The 19,813-nt window shown below is 42.0% G+C and overlaps 2 protein-coding genes across 2 annotated transcripts in view; one reads left to right on the top strand and one right to left on the bottom strand.

The window, feature by feature from the left end:
* The window catches only part of LOC100439423 (olfactory receptor 3A1), a 77,174-nt gene that overhangs the window by 40,376 nt on the left and 16,985 nt on the right, over nucleotides 1-19,813 (top strand).
* On the bottom strand, nucleotides 14,778-15,725 carry LOC100439792 (putative olfactory receptor 3A4). The gene is given in 1 exon segment (XM_009251128.2): nucleotides 14,778-15,725. A coding segment is annotated over 1 exon segment (948 nt).

The raw sequence follows: 19,813 nt of genomic DNA, 5'->3' as shown, positions 1-19,813 counted from the left end.
GAGGTGTGAGAGAGAAGGTGCAAGGATGATTCCAAGGTTCTTGGTCTGAGCATCCAGGAAGATGTTGTTGGTAGTAAATGATACAGGAAAAACGCATGACCTTAGTGTGTGCCTGTGTGTGTGTTTGTGCGGGGGCGTTGGTGGTAGTTTTTCCAAGGGAAAAGGAGAGCAGGAGTTTTTTCCAGGGGAAAAAAAGGGAAATTGAAATCCCAGGGAACAGTTATCTGGCTTCCACCCTATCACACATGGCAGCGGTTATGGTATTCCCACAGGTGCCTGGACAATGGAGGAATGAGCTCATGAAGGCAAACGTCCTTTGGGTGTGGCTGGGACAGGTAGCTCTGGAGAGGCATGTTTGGAGCCGCGTTCTTCTGGACTCTTGCATGTGCAGGGCCACCCTCTCTCCATGACGTGCTGATGCATCCTTCAAGGCCCAATCCTGGTCATCATCCCATCTCCCTAAGAAAGTCCTCCTTACGGGGCCGGGCATGGTGGCTCACACCTGTAATCCCAACACTTTTGGAGGCCAAGGCGAGCGGATCATGAGGTCAAGAGATCGAGACCATCCTGGCCAACATGGTGAAACTCCGTCTCTACTAAAAATGCAAAAATTAGCTGGGCGTGGTGGCGGGCACCTGTAGTCCCAGCTACTCTGGAGGCTGAGGCAGGAGAATTGCTTGAACCCAGGATGCAGAGGTTGCAGTGAGCTGAGATCATGCCACTGCACTTCAGCCTGGCAACAGAGCGAGACTCCGTCTCAAAAAAAAAAAAAAGTCCTCCTTATGCACTCCAGCGTTTAGTTGTTTCCTGTCTCCAATGTCACAGACAATAACCTGAATCATCCTAGTACTTGTGTACGGGGAAAGGGACAGGGAACTGAACCATTAACAGGAGGAATTTGCCCAAAGTCACAATGAGGGCCTCTCAAAATGGATAACACAAGACAAAGAGTGTAGATGTCAACAACCTACCACAGGAGACTGCATGGCTCCCAGTACACCATTCTGTCCTGTTCTACAGAAACTGCTGGCTGTTTGTTGGGCCCAAACTCTGTTGGGCCGATGCTGATCCTTCGTGGGACAGAGACAAGTGCAGTGTCTCACAGGTGGTACCTTCCTTTTAGAGTCTACTTCCCAACTGGAGCTGGGGTTTAAGCCAAGGAGTCTGATCAAAGGCAGCAAAGGGATTCATCAAGAATACCTCGGCCAGACGTGGTGGCTCACGCCTGTCATCCCAGCACTTTGGGAGGCTGAGGAGGGCAGATCACCTGAGGTCAGGAGTTCGAGACCAGCCTGGCCAACATGGTGAAACCCCGTCTCTACTAAAAATACAAAAATTAGCTGGGCATGGTGGCGCATGCCTGTAATCCCAGCTACTCGGGAGGCTGAGGCAGGAGAATCACTTGAACCCAGGAGGCGGAGGTTGCAATGAACCGAGACGGTGCCTTGCACTCCAGACTAGGCAAAAAGAGTGAAATTCCATCTAAAAAAAAAAAACAAAAAACTCCTCCTACCCCTGGGACAGGCCATTTGTTGACACAGGTTATTTATTCTGGTGAGAAGACAGAGGGTATTTGTGAGAAGCCCTTGTCACCTTAGGAAATGTCCTCACGGGTAATTTTCCCAGTTTAACATTAAGACGAGCCGCATCTGGGTTTGAAATCACAGCAGCGCAGCACAGTGACAGACAACCTTGACTCACAACCTTGCTGTGAGCCACGTCTCTCCCTCCGGGTCAAATCTGTCCACTTCTCACTTCAATTATTCCCCACCCTGCCTGTCCATACGAGGTGCAGTTTACTCCAGGCCCTGTCCCCAAATTCTCTCTAAACAGTTCCTTCTCTCCACGTGGACATGCACTGTCGTTTTCTGTCTCTTCCTGTCTCTCTGTGTCTCTCGGTATATAATGACAATTCAGCACCGTGGAAAGATCTCTGGAGTTGGAGTTCAGATGTTTGTGTAATTTGTATTATAAACAAGTTTTTCCTATCTATCATTGGGACCTTGGAGAAAGGAAAAAGAAGGAAGAAAATACGGAAGGAAGGAAGGAACAAACAAAGGGAGGAACAAAGGAAGGAAGAGAAGACACTAAGCTAATGTTTACTTGAATATAAACTTTTTAGCAGCAATGCTACTTCATTTAACTCTATCATATGTTACTTTATTTAAACTTTACAAAAATTCTTGAAGATGGTTAATTATTTTACAAATGAGAAAAGTGAAGCTTAAAAAAGTTAGCTTGTTTAAGGTCACATGTGTCAGAGTTTGCTCTGAATGGACAGCGTGTTCTTTTTCTGCCAACCCCTGCTGTCTCACAAGGCCTTTGCCATATATATGAATATATACATATGCATATATAGATAATGTGTGTGTGTATATATATGTCCTATATTTATTTTCCCTTCTGTGATATGAAAGGCTGTACTGCATTATCTCTAGGTTAACATAGAGGTATAAGATTCTGTAAATACAGATTTCACTGATTTCTCTGCACATATCAACCTAAACAGCCTCCTTGGCTCTCCCCAGACTTTCTTCGTTTCCTCCGTTCGTCACCCCCATCAGTTCCCTTCTCACTTCCCTCTGTTGGCCAGTTGTGTCCTTCATTCTTCCAGTCCCCCTAAGTGGAAAACCTCATTGTATTTCACTGCCACTGAATCCAAGGATCACTTAGTCCTTTACTCTTCTGTTAACAAGGAAAAAGCCATGTGAAGATGACTTATGATCTTCACCCTTCCTTGAGAAGGCAGGAAATTAGGGGTCTGGAGCAGTGGGAGGGCTTGGGGGAGACTTACCTTCCTGTGAGCACTCTGGGTGCCCTAAGTGGGGTTTGTTGTCGAGAGGGGAGTGAGTGCTAGGCTGACCCAAGGTGGCCTGTCTCCAAAAGGCTTATGAAGACAGTGAGGCAGGGGCCAAGACAGTCTGTCTTGGTGCTCTCTGTGTTCAGGAGCTAATTAACACCTAGATGCCCTAAAAATTAGCTCCCCCAGGGATTGCACGGGGTGCCAGAGGCAGACAACCTCAGTCCTTAAGGATTTCTTTCATCTGCCTAATATTTTGGACTCTATTGAAAAAAAAAAAAAAACGCAAGATTAATGACATCATTCCAGCCTCCTAATGTCTCCACAAAATGAGAAAAGATGTAGTCACCATATTGTAGATGGGAAAAATAAGATCCAGAGGGCTTAGGTGACTTGCCAGGGGCAGAGAATGGGTTCATGGTGGAGCTCAGGCTGGGCCCCAGATAATCTGAATCTGGTATTTGTTTTTCTCATTTATTTTTCAGAGTGTTATTATTATTTTTTTTTTGAGACGGAGTCTCCCTGTGTCACCCAGGCTGGAGTGCAGTGGCACGATCTCGGCTCACTGCAACCTCCACCTCCCAAGTTCATGCCACTATCCTGCCTCAGCCTCCCAAGTAGCTGGGACTACAGGTGCCTGCCACCATGCCGGGCTAATTTTTTTTATTTTCAGTAGAGATGGGATTTCACCATGTTAGCCAGGATGGTCTTGATCTCCTGACCTCATGATCCGCCTGCCTTGGCCTCCAAAAGTGCTGGGATTACAGGAGTGAGCCGCCATGCCTGGCCCCACACTGTTTTTTTAAAGGCATAATTTTTGAAAGTTTGTTTAATTAAGGTATTATTTTAATTGTAAAGTTTTATGAGTTTGATAAATGTGTACATTCCTGAGTCATAGACTTTTTAGAATTGGGGTTCTTCAGTTAGCATAATCATTTAGAGAGTCCTACATGTGGGCTGCAGTCGATGTTCATTTTTTCTCACTGAGTAGTATTCCATTTTTCTCACTGAGTAGTATTCCATTCCACACCCACCTCATTGTATGGGTATATTCTAATTTTTTTAGCTGCTTATTAGTTGATGAACATTTCAATTGTTTCAAGATTTGCACCATTGCAAATAAAGATATAATAAATATGTGTACATAGTTATTTGTGCAGATATATGTCTTCATTTCTCCTTGGAAAATATCTAGAACTGTACTTACTGGTCTCCATGTAAGTAGGTGTTTAATTTTACAAGAAACTATCAAACTTTTTTCCATAGCAGATATACCATTTTGCATTTCCATCAACAATGGATGAGATTTCCAGTTGCTTCACATCGTTATCAAAACTTAATATCATCAGTCTTTTTATTTTACCCATTGTGTTACATGTGCAGCAGTGTCTCATTCTGGTTTTAAATTTGTATTTATCTAATGACTAAAGATGTTGAACATCTTTTCATGAGCTTGTTCATAATCTGTATGTTTTCTTTGGTGAAGTGTTTGTTCACATATTCCCCCTCCCCTAAAAAACACTGGCTAGTTTTTTCCATTTCTTGTGGAGTTGTAAGAGTTATTTATGCATTCTGGAAATCAGCCCTTTATCAGAAAAGTGTCTTGTTGCCAGTATTATTTTTAGTCTACTACATACTTCACATTCCTCTATTGGTAGCCTGCTCTTACTTAGGGGTGTAGATTGCTGTAGAATTTTTCTAACTGATCCTGTTCTCCCTCAGCTTTCAACAGGCCTTTACTGCCTGCTCCATAGAACAGTCTCAATGCTCTGGTCCCTCCCCCAGTAGTAGACTGCTGTTGCTTATTACTTGGTGTGAGGCTTCCGGAGGATACAGGGGAAGTTCATCAGTTCTTCTCCAGCCTGTGTTAGGAAGGCTTCATGGATGGGGTTTTCTTACCATTCCTGTCCCTACTCCCTTTGGGCAACAACTCTGCCTTCTTCTTTTTTTTTTTTTTTTTTTTTTGAGACAGGGTCTTACTCTGTTGCCTATGGGTACACAGCACAGTCATGGCTTACTGCAACCTTGGCCTCCCAGGCTCAAGCAATCCTCCCACCTCAGCCTCCTGAGCAGCTGGAACCACAAGTGTGTGCCACCACACCTGGCTAATGTTTAAATTATTTATAGAGAAAAGGTCTCACTACGTTGCCCAGGCTGGTCTTGAAATCCTGGTCTCAAGCAGTCCCACCTCAGCCTCCCAAAGTGTTGGGGATTACAGGTGTGAGCCACTATGCCCAGCTACTCTGCCTTCTGTTTACAGGGGATCTCGGATGGAGTTCTTGAGGGGGAGTGTCTGCCCCTCTCCAGTGGCAGCAGATCTTGCTTTTGAACAAGGCAGGGTTCTGGACATTAGTGAGTTTACTGCCACTCCCCAGCAGTAGATGGGTTTACTTCTACCACATCCCCAGAGGCAACAGATCTTTGCCCTGGGCCCAGAGGAAGAGAGAGTTTTCTGCCTCTCATCAAGTGATGTACACTTTTTGGTTCGTGTAAGAGAAGAGTCTAGTTAGCAGGAGGGGTTTCAAGTCTGTGTACTGCTGAATGAGGCTCTCTTAGTTCTCTGGCCCCGCCCCATATCTTTCCCATGAGCATCTGGAGGAGGTCCATGAAAAACAACGGCTGAGTGAATATGGACCTTCCCGCATGCACTGCTCCCAGGGATTCTAATTGCCCTGCTAGTCCACACTGACCTTGAAGGAGTCATTAACAATCCAGCCACTTTAATGGCAGCCACCTCGTCCATATTCTGTCAAAGGTGAAACAACTCATGTGTCCTGTCTGTCTTTGGAGGGGCTTGTCGCCTTGTTGCCTTATGACCTCAGCTTTCCAATTAGATCAAGAGAAGTTATGATTTGGTAGGTTATGCAGCTTTTTTTGTTGTTTGTGTGGGGGTGACATTTCTTGCAGCTTTTTACATCCTAAGTGGAACTCTCATCATTATTTTTTTTAAACTTCTACCTCACCTGTGGTATGAGCCTTGGTCGTCTTGTTTTCCAAATTGCTTCTTCTAAGTGATGACATATTAAATGATAACTTTATCACCTATATTCTGTTGACCTTTAAATACATAAATCCAGACTTTGCTTCTGAAGGCTCTTCAGTTCATCTTCTTGTTGGAGTTCTCCACTTGGCAGTCCACAGGCGCTTTAATCTCTGCATGACTCCTTCATTCTTGCCCCCAGATCCTCTCCTTTTCCATATGATCTTAGCCTGCTTGGATTGTCATAATAAAATACCATAGACTGAATGGCTTAAATGATTGAAACTTATTTTCTCATAGTTCTGGATGCTGGAAGTCTGAGATCAGGATGTCAGCATTGCTGGGCTCTGGTGAGGACTCTATTCCTGGCTTGCAGATGGCAGCCTTCTCATTGTTTGCTCACATGGCAGAAAGAAAGAAAGAAAAAAGGCAAGCTCTCCTGTGTCTCTTCTCATAAGGGCACTAATCCCATCTTGAGGGTGCCCTCATGACCTCATATAAATCTAATTATTTTCCAAAGGCTCCATCTCCAAATATCATCACATTGGGGGTGAGGACTTCAACACACGAATTTGAGAGGGCACAATTCAGTTCATGCTATATGTTTTCATGAGTAAAGCCAATCACCACCCAAGTACCAAATCAGATGTCTATGTGTGTGTATGTAATATATAAAACAATGTTAGCTTTTTCATATAATTTTGTATTTTATGTTTTAGTTAATAGTATACTTTGTAAAAATTTAAATATTCACATCCCATTTAACATAATAGTCCATGGTATGAATATAACAAACTTTAAAATAATCCCACAATTTTTGAAATTTTAGATTTTCTTTTTAAAGATGAGGTCTCCCTATGTTGCTCAGGCTGGCCTTGAACTCTGGAACTCAAGTGATCCTCTAGCCTCAGCCTCCCAAGTAGCTGGACAGATACTACAGGCATGTACCACCACACCCAGCTGAAATTTTAGTTTTTATTTCCACCTTTTGGTTTTATGAATAGCCAACTAATGCACATCCCTGAGGCAGTGTAACGGAATGGTTAAGAATGTGAGCTCTGGAGTAGATTGCTTTGGTTGGGTTCTGAACTTGCTAGCTGTATACTTGGGACAGATTTAACATCTCAAATTTCATTATACTTATTTGTAAAGTGTGGAGACTACCTCATAGGGTTATTGTGGGGGTTAAATAAAATAATCTATTAAAAGCTCCTAGTACTGTGCCTGGCACATGGTGAGCTTGTTAAGAGTTAGGTGTTATAATTAGTAGTAGTAATAGTTATCACAGTAGTGATAATAATAGCAATAGAATACTAGATAAAAGTAGTTTACGTCTACTGATCTGTTTCCATTGGTCTGTCTGTTAATTCTTTATCAATTATGTCCTGTGTTAATTTTTGAAACTTTAGGTTACATTTTAATACATCTTCTCTCATTAATACTCATTTTCATGATAATTTTACCTAGCCTCTTCATTTTGTCAAATCAGCTATATTTTTTCAAGTTTATAAAGTGATCCATTTGGATATAAACTGAAGTTGAGTCAGATCTGTAAGTTAATTAGAGAAGAACTAAGTTTTACAATATTCAGTTTTTCCATTCCGGGAGTAGTACGTCTATCCATTTGTTCAGTTGAAAAAGGAGCTGTTTCAGTAAAATCTTGTAGATTTCTTGATATTGATATCTTGAATTTTGCCTTGCATCTTAATACGGTCAGACTCCCCCCCGTCCACCTCTTATTATCTCCTGAAGCCCCAGCTGCTCTCGCCAACCCTTACTATTGATCGTCTTACCAGATGACCCTATTTCTCACCTCCCAGAGATTAAGAAAGCTGATGGGAATGTTCTCAACTTCCTGCTCCCTGCTCCATGCAAACCTTTTTTTTTTTTTTTCTCTTTATTATTATTATTATTATTATACTTTAGGCTCTATGGTACATGTGTGCAACGTGCAGGTAAGTTGCATATGTATACATGTGCCATGCTGGTGCGCTGCACCCACCAACTCGTCATCTAGCATTAGGTATATCTCCCAATGCTATCCCTCCCCCCTCCCCCCACCCCACAACAGTCCCCAAAGTGTGATGTTCCCCTTCCTGTGTCCATGTATTCTCATTGTTCAATTCCCACCTATGAGTGAGAATATGCAGTGTTTGGTTTTTTGTTCTTGCGATAGTTTACTGAGAATGATGATTTCCAATTTCATCCATGTCCCTACAAAGGACATGAACTCATCATTTTTTATGGCTGCATAGTATTCCATGGTGTATATGTGCCACATTTTCTTAATCCAGTCTATCATTGTTGGACATTTGGGTTGGTTCCAAGTCTTTGCTGTTGTGAATAATGCTGCAATAAACATACGTGTGCATGTGTCTTTATAGCAGCATGATTTATAGTCCTTTGGGTATATACCCAGTAATGGGATCGCTGGGTCAAATGGAATTTCTAGTTCTAGATCCCTGAGGAATCGCCACACTGACTTCCACAAGGGTTGAACTAGTTTACAGTCCCACCAACAGTGTAAAAGTGTTCCTATTTCTCCACATCCTCTCCAGCACCTGTTGTTTCCTGACTTTTGAATGATTGCCATTCTAACTGGTGTGAGATGATATCTCATTGTGGTTTTGATTTGCATTTCTCTGATGGCCAGTGATGGTGAGCATTTTTTCATGTGTTTTTTGGCTGTATAAATGTCTTCTTTTGAGAAGTGTCTGTTCATATCCTTCGCCCACTTTTTGATGGGGTTGTTTGTTTTTTTCTTGTAAATTTGTTGGAGTTCATTGTAGATTCTGGATATTAGCCCTTTGTCAGATGAGTAGGTTGCGAAAATTTTCTCCCATTTTGTAGGTTGCCTGTTCACTCTGATGGTAGTTTCCTTTGCTGTGCAGAAGCTCTTTAGTTTAATTAGATCCCATTTGTCAATTTTGGCTTTTGTTGCCATTGCTTTTGGCCAAGGCAATTAGGCAGGAGAAGGAAATCAAGGGTATTCAATTAGGAAAAGAGGAAGTCAAATTGTCCCTGTTTGCAGATGACATGATAGTATATCTAGAAAACCCCATTGTCTCAGCCCAAAATCTCCTTAAGCTGATAAGCAACTTCAGCAAAGTCTCAGGATACAAAATCAATGTACAAAAATCACAAGCATTCTTATACATCAATAACAGACAAACAGAGAGCCAAATCATGAGTGAACTCCCATTCACAATTGCTTCAAAGAGAATAAAATACCTAGGAATCCAACTTACAAGGGATGTGAAGGACCTCTTCAAGGAGAACTACAAACCACTGCTCAAGGAAATAAAAGAGGATACAAACAAATGGAAGAACATTCCATGCTCATGGGTAGGAAGAATCAATATCATGAAAATGGCCATACTGCCCAAGGTAATTTACAGATTCAATGCCATCCCCATCAAGTTACCAATGACTTTCTTCACAGAATTGGAAAAAACTACTTTAAAGTTCATATGGAACCAAAAAAGAGCCCGCATCGCCAAGTCAATCCTAAGCCAAAAGAACAAAGCTGGAGGCATCACACTACCTGACTTCAAACTATACTACAAGGCTACAGTAACCAAAACAGCATGGTACTGGTACCAAAACAGAGATATAGATCAATGGAACAGAACAGAGCCATCAGAAATAATGCCACATATCTACAACTATCTGATCTTTGACAAACCTGAGAAAAACAAGCAATGGGGAAAGGATTCCCTATTTAATAAATGGTGCTGGGAAAACTGGCTAGCCATATGTAGAAAGCTGAAACTGGATCCCTTCCTTACACCTTATACAAAAATCAATTCAAGATGGATTAAAGACTTAAATGTTAGACCTAAAACCATAAAAACCCTAGAAGAAAACCTAGGCATTACCATTCAGGACATAGGCATGGGCAAGGACTTCATGTCTAAAACACCAAAAGCAAACCTTTTTATATCTGCTTTAGAGAATGTGCTTTAACCAATAATCCTTGTATCTCTTATGCCTTCAACCTCTTTTCTTCTCAGTCTTTTCATGTCTCCCTTAAAAAATCCTTCTTTTATCTTGAAAATCCCTCTAAACTCTTCTTCTTTTCATTACAAACGGACAGTATAATCTTAATTTGCTGCATTCCCCCATCATCTCCAAATTGCTTCTTAACCCGTTGCAATCTTGCTTCACTCTCACCTCGGCAATGAAACCTCTCTTTCTGAGGACCAAGGGAGAGCAAGTCCACAGAGGCAGCAGTGGTAACAGGAATATTCTGGATTCATTGGATAATTTTAATTTTCCAAGGTTTTCATACCTCAGGTCCATGGGTATACTATCCAGCATGATCCAGATAACAGTTGTATGTTAATAACTAACATTGGCAGAGTACTTTACCATAATAGACTGAATTCTTTGAGGATAGAGACTGGGTTTTTCTCTCTGTACTCCACTGTCCAGCATAGTGCTGAACATTTTGTAGGATTTCAATAAACATTTGTTGGGTGGATGAATACATAAAAAGAACATATATATATTTATTAATTTAAACCTTATATGAGTATTGCATGTTAATCCTGGTTTTCAGTGTTCAAAAGTTCTATAGGTGAGTCATTATTAAATCTCAGGTTTTGTAATAAACTGTAAAAACTCTATCATTGGAATTGATATATTTTATTATAATTTCCTGTGTATTATAAGTTCCTTGAGGGTAGATGTCGTGAGTAGACATTGTTAATAATCAAATGAATCAATTATTAACAAAATAATCATGTGTTAGCACAGGGAATGACTGGGAGATTACAATTACCTGAAACCCAGTACTTAATTATTGTATTCCACCATATTTCCTTCAATAAATACTTCAATGATTGCTTTCTCTTTATAAATATATCAACATATAGAAAATCAAACATTTCTATTATTATTGTTTCTTTTTCTCACATTCCTTTATATCTCACTCTGTCCACGATCTCCTTTTTCTTGGGCATATTAACAATCTTCCTTTTTGTTGGTATTTGCTTACCAGCCTATAAACAGGTAGGTCCTCTCCTCTTCAAGCAAAACTAAAACAAAATCCAGATCTCCCTTATTCTGTTTCTTCATTGGCTACCTTAGTACTTCCCTTCTTCCCATCACAGCTGAACTTGTCCGTAGAGCTGTCTCCATCTGTGGTCTCCATGTCCTGTTTTCCCATCACTCCATCTTCCCTCTGCAGCAATCTACTCCAACCGCTGCTCTCAAGGGCCCTTGGAGAGGTCACATGCTGCATGGAATGACCTCTCCTGAGTCCACTTTGCAAATGCCCACTCATCTTTTAACATGTGGCTCAATCTCCATCTCTTCCAGGATGCCTTTTCTTAATACTTCATTTCCCTTCCAGAAAAGATTCTTCTCTTTACCTTCACTGAGTGTGTAAGCTGTCAGGCACATGGCACCTGTAACCCTTTGAGCTTCTGTAACTTGACCTATGTGGCTCCGTCTGATACCATTAAATCATCTTAGGCCAGAGCTTGCTTTACTCTGAATCCCAACAATTAGTATTATTCCTGCTACACTTTAGGTGTTCAATGAATGCTTCTTGAATCAATTAATAATTTGATAGAGGTATACTTTTTAAGAAATAAAGTCCAATTTAGTATTGAGTCCGATTTAGTGATAAGTTGTTACCCCTTTTCTCTCCCAAGATAATGCTTAAGTATAGAGACTATCTTCCATAAAACAAGCCAGTGTTTTATCACATTAGTAATACTTGAGTACCTTTTATGGGCTGGTAGAAGTTACCTGTATTATAAGTTTACGGTTCAGATGGAACTAGAAAATTCTAGGAAAAAATATACATTATTGATAAAACCTTTTTTTCAGTAGTGTCAAGTGTGCCAAAGACTAGAAAATTAAATGTCCAAAATGAGGGATGACAAACTCAAATACCTACAATCACCAGGCAGATGATGTGGTCGGCTGGAAGGCTTTGGCACACTGGAGAGTACTTGTCCTTTCCAGAGAAGGCCATGGACATGAAGGCCTAGATGACTGTTGACAAGTGAGAATGTGGGTCATTGCTAACACATTTCATTTATAGGAAGAGTTGGCAATCAGGGAAGTCTGATGATTGTTATTATATTAAGTATTGTAAACTATACCTCTGTGCGCTGGATACAGCCAGGGGTCTGTTAGCTAGTGAACTCTGAAAACACACAAAATGACTCCTTTTCTTTCCTTTTCTAAGCTCAAATGTTTCTAATGACCAGAGGAATAAATTCACATGGAATCTTTCCCCAGAGTTCCAAGCGGTGTGTGGGCGTTTCAGGGATTTTCTGCAGCCAGCTGCTGCAGAATGAACAAATAATCGCTGTCCTTACCCGAGGGGCTTGCCCTCTTGGCCTCTAGAATTACTCTGGGTAACTTCTATATGCCTCCTGGCAACGGAAATTCAATTTTCTGTTTCACATGATCTTAATGTTTTGTTGTCTTTTTAAAAAATTTCTTACACTATAAAAGAAGGCTTGAGTAATTGAAGAGATATATCTTGTTTCAGAATGGGAAAGTCAATAATTCAAAGATGTCAGTTTCTTCTAAATATATGCATTGACACTATTCCAATATTTGTAGACTTTTACAAATGGATTTTAAAAACCAATCGAGAGGGATGATTGTATGAGAGTTAGCAGCTGTAGGAATAGATAAGGCTAGAACATGCCAGTGTAGACAAGGAAGAGGGTAAGAAAGACGTTGACGGCCACATATTAGTGTGTATTGCAGCAGCATAGCAATTTAAAAGCTTAGTGCTGGAAAGGAGTCCAGCAGCAGACCCAAGAGTGTAAGAATATTTAGCATGTGGCAAAGGTATCATTTCATATCAGTGAGGAAATCACCCATGAATGTGTCATTCAAAATTTATTCAAAAGTAAAAATCAATTCAAAAGTAAAAAAGCTTCTTTCTAAACATGATACTAAAACCAGATACAAAAACTATATAGAAGAAAAGATTGAATAATTTGACCATGTAGAAAATTAAAACTTATGTATGGTAAAAGAGAGCATCACATTTGCAATATTCATAAAACAAAGAATTAATGTCATTAATAAGAGCACTTTCTTTTTCTAGATGGAGTCTCACTCTGTTGCCCAGGCTGGAGTGCAATGGCATGATCTCAGCTCACTGCAACCTCCACCTCCCGGGTTCAAGAGATTCTCCTGCCTCAGCCTCCTGAGTAGGTGGGATTGCAGGCGTGCGCCACCTCGCCTGGCTAGTTTTTGTATTTTTTTTGTAGAGAAGGGGTTTCTCCATTTTGGCCAGGCTGGTCTCGAACTCCTGATCTCAAGTGATCTGCCCACCTTGGCCTCCCAAAGTGCTGGGATTACAGGTGTGAGCCACTGTACCAAGCCTGAACACTTTCAAATTTATAAAAAAAGACAAATGTCTTAGAAATATATACACACACACACACATACACACACACACTCTATATATGTAAAATATATTTTTTCAGTACTACTTTTTATACATATTTTTCTCTTGATATATATATATATATTTTAACTTTGACAGTGATTAACTTCAAATTAAAGGAGCATTGAGTTGTAACATTTGGCCTATCATATTGGCAAAGATAGAAGTGGTAATATGAAAGTGACAATTTCTTCAACCTTTTCTGAGTGGCAATTTGGTAATATGTTTTCGAGTGCCTTGGAAAACTTCTTATCTTTTGGTCTAGGAATGCCACTTGTGGGGACTTTTAAAATTAGAAGAATGTGCACAGATGAATGTACAAGGATGCTTATTGCAGCATTCCATACAACCTAGACTGTTTGAACCAACACAGGTTTACTAATAGAGAGTTATTAAATCTATTTTGTTCTATCCATTCAAAGGAATGTGATACAACTATAGAAAAAGATGAAAAATTATAGAAAAACTATAGAAAAATGTATTACCCATAATTTTCTGTTATGGAAGGATATCCATCTATATTATTAAGTGAAAAAAAGCAGGCTACAGAAATTTAGGTATAGAATAATTATATTATTGCAAATATATATAATGAATAAAAAATTTAACAATTATATGCTAAATGCCCATAATGATTATCTTTGAACTGGTGATTTTTATTCTATTCTTTTTGTACTTTCTAACATTTTAATAAGCACACATTTGTATTGCATTATGGAAAAAGCTGTTAAAAGCTACAAATTGAATAAAAGGGGAAGTGTCTTCCTCCTTACAGCAATGCAGATGAGAGGGCTGGTTTCAGGTCTAAGTCAGAGGCAGCAAAGATCTGCATTCAGTCAGGTAGACTTTTCCATATGAGCCAAATCTCTTTCTCTAATTCTATCAAATATAAGAAATTGGTAGTAGTGGTGGTCCAGTATGAAAATACTCTACCTCATCTTTGTGGTTTTTCTAAACAGCGCCTATTCCCTTGGGATTGGGCTTTAAAATGTGTACTTTTTCTTGGTTTATTTGTTGAAATTGGCATCTAGCAATTCCCTCAACCTGTACCAGATGCTCGGGAACAAACTGTAAATTTGTAAAAGAAACAAACCCTCCTAATTCACATTGTCATTTTATTTATTTATTTTCTTTCTTTTTAAAGTTTTTTATTACCCATTCCCTTTCTCTACCTCATAGAAACCCTTCCTCCTAGAAGTGATTTACTACTCTTGAGAGGCCATCGTTACAGGTTCAGCTTGCCTACGTTCAAATCCGAGCTCTGACATTCATTATTAGCTGTGTGACTTTGGGCAAGTTACTCAACCTCTCTGAGGTCCAATTTCCTCATCTACAACTTGTAATTTTGTGTTTACCTCATAAGGTTATGAGGATTAAATGAGCTAATAGATACCAGTCTCTTAGAACAGTGGCCGGCATGTGGCGATCACTATTATTTTTATTGTACGTTCCTTCCTAAGCCAGTCCTTCAACCCATTTCATCATATCCACACTCCAGTTACACTATCACAATACCTCTTAGAAGCAGTAAGTGAAACCATGACATTCATTAAGGCCAGAGGAAAGGAGCCTCACTTGGGGGATTGTCTCCCCGTGAGCACCCTCTGGAGGGCACCCTGCACGTCAGGGTTCCTAAGGCTGTAGATGAGTGGGTTCAGCATGGGGCTGATGACAGTGTTGAGGATGCCAATGCTCTTGTCCTTGTCTGAAGACTCCACTGAACCCAGCCTTGTGTAGCTGAAGACGCCCGTCCCATAGAAGATGCCCACCACAGTGAGGTGGGAACTACATGTGGAGAAGGCTTTCTTTCTGCCTTCTGCACAGCGGATTCACAGGACTGCAGCTGCCACATGGGCACAGGACACACTGATGAGGACCAAGGGGGCCACACCCATGAAAGCTGCTGCTACAAACAGCAACTGCTCATTGAGATGAACACTGGAGCAGGAGAGCTGGAAGAGCTGTGGCAGATCACAATAGAAGTGATTGATCACATTGGGGCCACAGAAGTTAAGAGTAGACAAGGCAACAGTTTGGGTCAGTGCATTGGTGAAGGAAAAGACACATGACATGCCCACCAGGGCTTGCTGGATTCCCCAGCTCATGCGGCTGCTATAGGTGAGGGGCTGGCAGATGGCCAGATAGCGGTCATAGGCCATGATGGTCAGCAAGAAGCAGTCCGCCTCAGCCAGGAGGTGGAAGAAGAAGAGCTGGGAGAGGCAGGCCTTATAGGGAATGCTTCTGTCGTTGGATATGAAATGCCTCAGCATGGCAGGGACAGTGACACTGACACACCCCACATCTAGCAGGGACAAGTTCCCCAGGAAGAAGTACATGGGGCTGTGGAGTTTTGTTTCCATAAGGATGGCTGCCAGGATGCTGAGGTTGCCTCCAACGGTAGTGACATAAGCAAGAAGGAAGATGACAAAGAGGATGGGCTGTAGAGCTGGAGTCTCTGTGAGGCCCAGCAGGACAAACTTGGTCACAACCAAATCATTCCCTGAGTTCCCCAGATCCATGGCTGTCTTCCACCAGCAGTGGACTGGGCAGTGTTAGATGGGGCCAGTGGTGGCAGAAGGAGGATGAGGTGTCGATAACAATCATCAGTGAGATCTTGATAGCAATGTCCAGGACAGGGCCAGGATGGAAGAACGCATGAAATGTAAGGGGAAGAAAGTTGAAGATTTAGATGTAGTATGAAAAGACTTGATATCTGACTCTTAATGGGTAACAAGAGTGGCATTGGACAGACTCAAACAGAGATCCGTGAATTGATATAGAAGGGGGAACAAATGTTACATTAGAAAGTTAAAGGGAAAAATTATTTTCCTGAGACCAAACTTCCAGGAGGAAACCCCAAGTCTACAGATGGTGGCATGGCCATAGTTGAGATACACAAGATCCCAGAGGATGAAAGGGAAGCTTCAGGGGAAGCAGGGAAGCATGTTCCCCACAACCGGTGTCCCTGCACCCCGTGCATACACGTGCTGTCATACACGTGCTGTCGTACACCGTGGCAGTAGTGAGATGCCTGTTGTGGCCCAGGCTATTAAAAGATTAACATGTGAGGCCATGAGATTTGGTCCGGACATTTCAGAAAAAAAGTGAAATGAGATGAAAAACAGTGAAACTATACGAGGAAACATCACTGAGGACATTTCCAGCTCCATAGCTGGTGACTACCAGCCTTTTAGATTTTCCAAGTAGTAATATTACATTGCATTTCTCCATACAGAGTCTGGGAAATTTGAGCTCAAAAGTACTGACCGTTTACCGAATACGAAGAATGTAAAAAGGGCTTTTGAGCAGGGCGAGCCTCCAGGCTTAGGCTCCCGGGTGGGTTTGGTGGATACCAAGTAGCGCTGTTTCACTGAATATACAGGTGAACTCTCACACAAATAGTCTTAGGTAAGCAGATACCCACACCCTGAATTCCCCATGCCTCCAACTCCACCATCACTGAGCTTTTCACTCTTCTGTCTCCTGGTTCTAATTACGCATCATCCAACACACATGCTATTTATCTGATCACCAGATAAGGCCAAAGTCTTTCACAGTGCCATGAACTGCCCACATATATGATCACTTAGGTAATGCTTTTCTTTTCCCAGCCGTAATCACTGCTAATAAAATACTCAGCCGGGCATGGTGACTCACACCTGTAATCCTAGCACTTTGGGAGGCCGAGGCGGGCGGATCACCTGAGGTCAGGAGTTCGAGACCAGCCTGGCCAACATGGTGAAACCCCGTCTCTACTAAAAATACAAAAATTAGCTGGGTGTGGTTGCGGGTGCTTGTAATCCCAGCTACTCGGGAGGCTGGGGCAGAAGAATTGCTTGAACCCGGGAGGTGGAGGTTGCAGTGAGCTGAGATGGCGCCACTGTACTCTAGCTTGGGTGACAGAGCAAGACTCAGTCTCAAAAAATAAAATAAAATGAAATGAAATAAAATAAAATACTCAGTGATCCACCTCAACCTGTGGCTGAGGGATAGATATTTAAGTCTCTCACATGGAGGCTAACTCATCTAGGGAAAGGGTGGAGTTGGAGACCCCCAGGGGGCAAAAGGCATGAGCAGAGGAAGACATTTCCCGATGATTAAATGTGGAGAATGATGTCCTCAGGTCTCCAGTGGGTCAACTACCATCTAATAGTATGGCCTTTTCTGCATGGACATGCTCCTACCATTACCTCAAACTCAATCTCTCCAAATCAGAACCGTCCTTCTTCAATCTCATTCTGCTTTGGACTAAGTATTTTGGTAGCAGCATTGCCATCCTCCCCATGAGTTGGGCTTGAAAGCTTAGTCATCACTGATTCTTCTTTCTCTCTAACCCCGCACATTGAAGTACCCAAATCCCACTGGATCTTTTTGGGTGGAGAGAGAAGCCGTTTCAGAGCCCAGAGGGTGAACTTCATTTGTTTGGAGACCAAGCTGTGAGAGTACAGTGAGGAGTCTTGAGATGAAACTCACCCGGCCAAAGAGATGGGCAAAGAGGAGGGACAGTCCCACCGGCCCAGCAGCCTCTGCAGAGGGGATAGCTTATAAAGGACAGATAGACAAAGAGACAAGCAACTCCGCTGACATCATTTTCACACTGGGATTTTTCTCCTCCTCATTGTTCCCCTGGAGGCCTCAGAAATTAGCACCTTCCGGGGGAGCCAGAGCCAGGTAAAGACACCTGCCTTTGCCAAAGACATAATGACCTCAAATATTTTTAAAATGTTATGGACTTGTCAAAATGTCTCCAAGTACAACCTTCTTCAGTACGGCAAAATTCATTCATTTATTTAACAAAAATATTTTTGAGCACTTGTGAAACGGCACTCTTGTAGTCAACATTTTATAGAGTTAAAATTAATATCTCAAAGACTTAAAATCCTGAAAGTCACCCTGTGTTGGGGATGGAGTTGAGATTTTGGGTTTCTGATTTAATCCAGCCCGTCATCTTGGGTGGGGACAGGAGAGGAGAGGAGCAGTGACTTGTGACTTTCTCACCTGGCCTGCAGCATGGGGCTGGGAGGAGGCCAGAGCCTGGGTCAGGATTTCCTCCTGTTTCATCCCTGGATCAGTGTTCTCGCCATCATCTCACAAGGTCACCTCCCATCACAGCTCATGTGAGCCATCCTCAAGCCTGGCATTTCTTCTAGTCTCAGTCAAGCGCTTTGCCTTTTTCTCGGCTCCCACAGTGCAATCCAGAGCCTGTAGCATCCTGGCTCAAAATGTTTTCCAGCCTCATGCCTCCAACACCACAAAGGAAGATAAAGGGTTAGAGAACCTTTAGAACAGGACCATCAACTTTCACTAATATCTGATGGTGGCTTCAGACATCAACTGCAATTTTAATTCCTTGTTCATTAATCAAGCATTCTCACTGACTCTCATTAACAGGTTTGGGAGAAGCTCTTTGCAGGATCACTTGAGGAAACTCATGGTGGCTTAAGCCTGTCGTGGGCCAAGGAGGAGTTGTCAGAGAATTAGGATGGATTGGAATTCCTGTTGACAGCTGTCCTTGGAGGAGGCTAAGTTGCAGAGCTCAAATAGAACCCATTATTTCTGCTTTCTCCTGACATACCGGAGGCTGTGTCGTCTCCTTTTCTCACACACTATTAAGGAAGGAAACTCCCTCCTTGAAGATTCATTGCAGGTCTCCTCTTTTCCAGAAACTGCCTATGAGTCCCTGGGGCCAGGCTAGGAGGCCTTCCTCTGTCTTCCCATAGCAATCCAAAGGCAGTACATGCAGGCGATCCTCAGTTTTTATCTCCATCCCAGACACTAAGTTGTTGACCCTAATACCTGTGTGTTGGATATTACTACCTGAACATCCCACAGGAACCCAAGGTGTACAAAACCTTTTGTACAGAATGCACACACACACAAGCATGCGTGCGTCTGTAAATCCAGTTGAACCACATGCCTTATTGTGGAAAAACTTGCAAGCATAAGAGTGACACTCACTTATGTTTGACTCTATAAACCCAATTTTTGTTCTTAGTCTTTCTCTTACACTAACAATGTCTTTTGAAGATATTAGTGGTTTTTGTTTTCTATTTGATTTTAAATAGAGAAAATAAAAGGGGTTACAGTTTTTTTGTTTTTTTTTTTTTGAAGAGTAGTAGAGCACAGTGATCCCCTGCACTCTCCCTACTCCACACGGAGAGGAGCTAAGGTTGAGCATCACTAGACTACACACACTATGGCAAGCTTTTCAGTAGAAAGGGACCCCACCCCCCACAAACACTATATATTTATAGGAATTGGAAGGGGGAGTGGGAGCATCTAGGTAACTGCATTACATCTGGTGCCTCCTGGATGAGGAAGTAACCTTATCAAAATGGGGGTGGCTGGATGCAGTGGCTTGTGCCTCTAATCCCAACACTTTGGGAGGCTGGGGTGGGGGGATTGCTTGAGGCCAGGAGTTCTTGATCAGGGGCAACATAATGAAACTCTGTCTCTACAAAAAAAATTAGCTGACTGTGGTGGCACACACATGTAGTCCCAGCTACTTGGGAGGATAAGGTAGGAGGATTGCTTGAGGCCAGGAGTTCGAGGCTGCCTTGAGCTATGATGGTGCCACAGAATTTCAGCTGGGTAACAGAGCAAGGCC

This window comes from Pongo abelii, chromosome 19 (genome assembly GCF_028885655.2).
Source record: "Pongo abelii isolate AG06213 chromosome 19, NHGRI_mPonAbe1-v2.0_pri, whole genome shotgun sequence".
NCBI lineage: Eukaryota > Metazoa > Chordata > Mammalia > Primates > Hominidae > Pongo > Pongo abelii.
The sequence above is the reverse complement of the archived record's forward strand: the minus strand, read 5'-3'. Positions and strand labels throughout refer to the sequence as shown.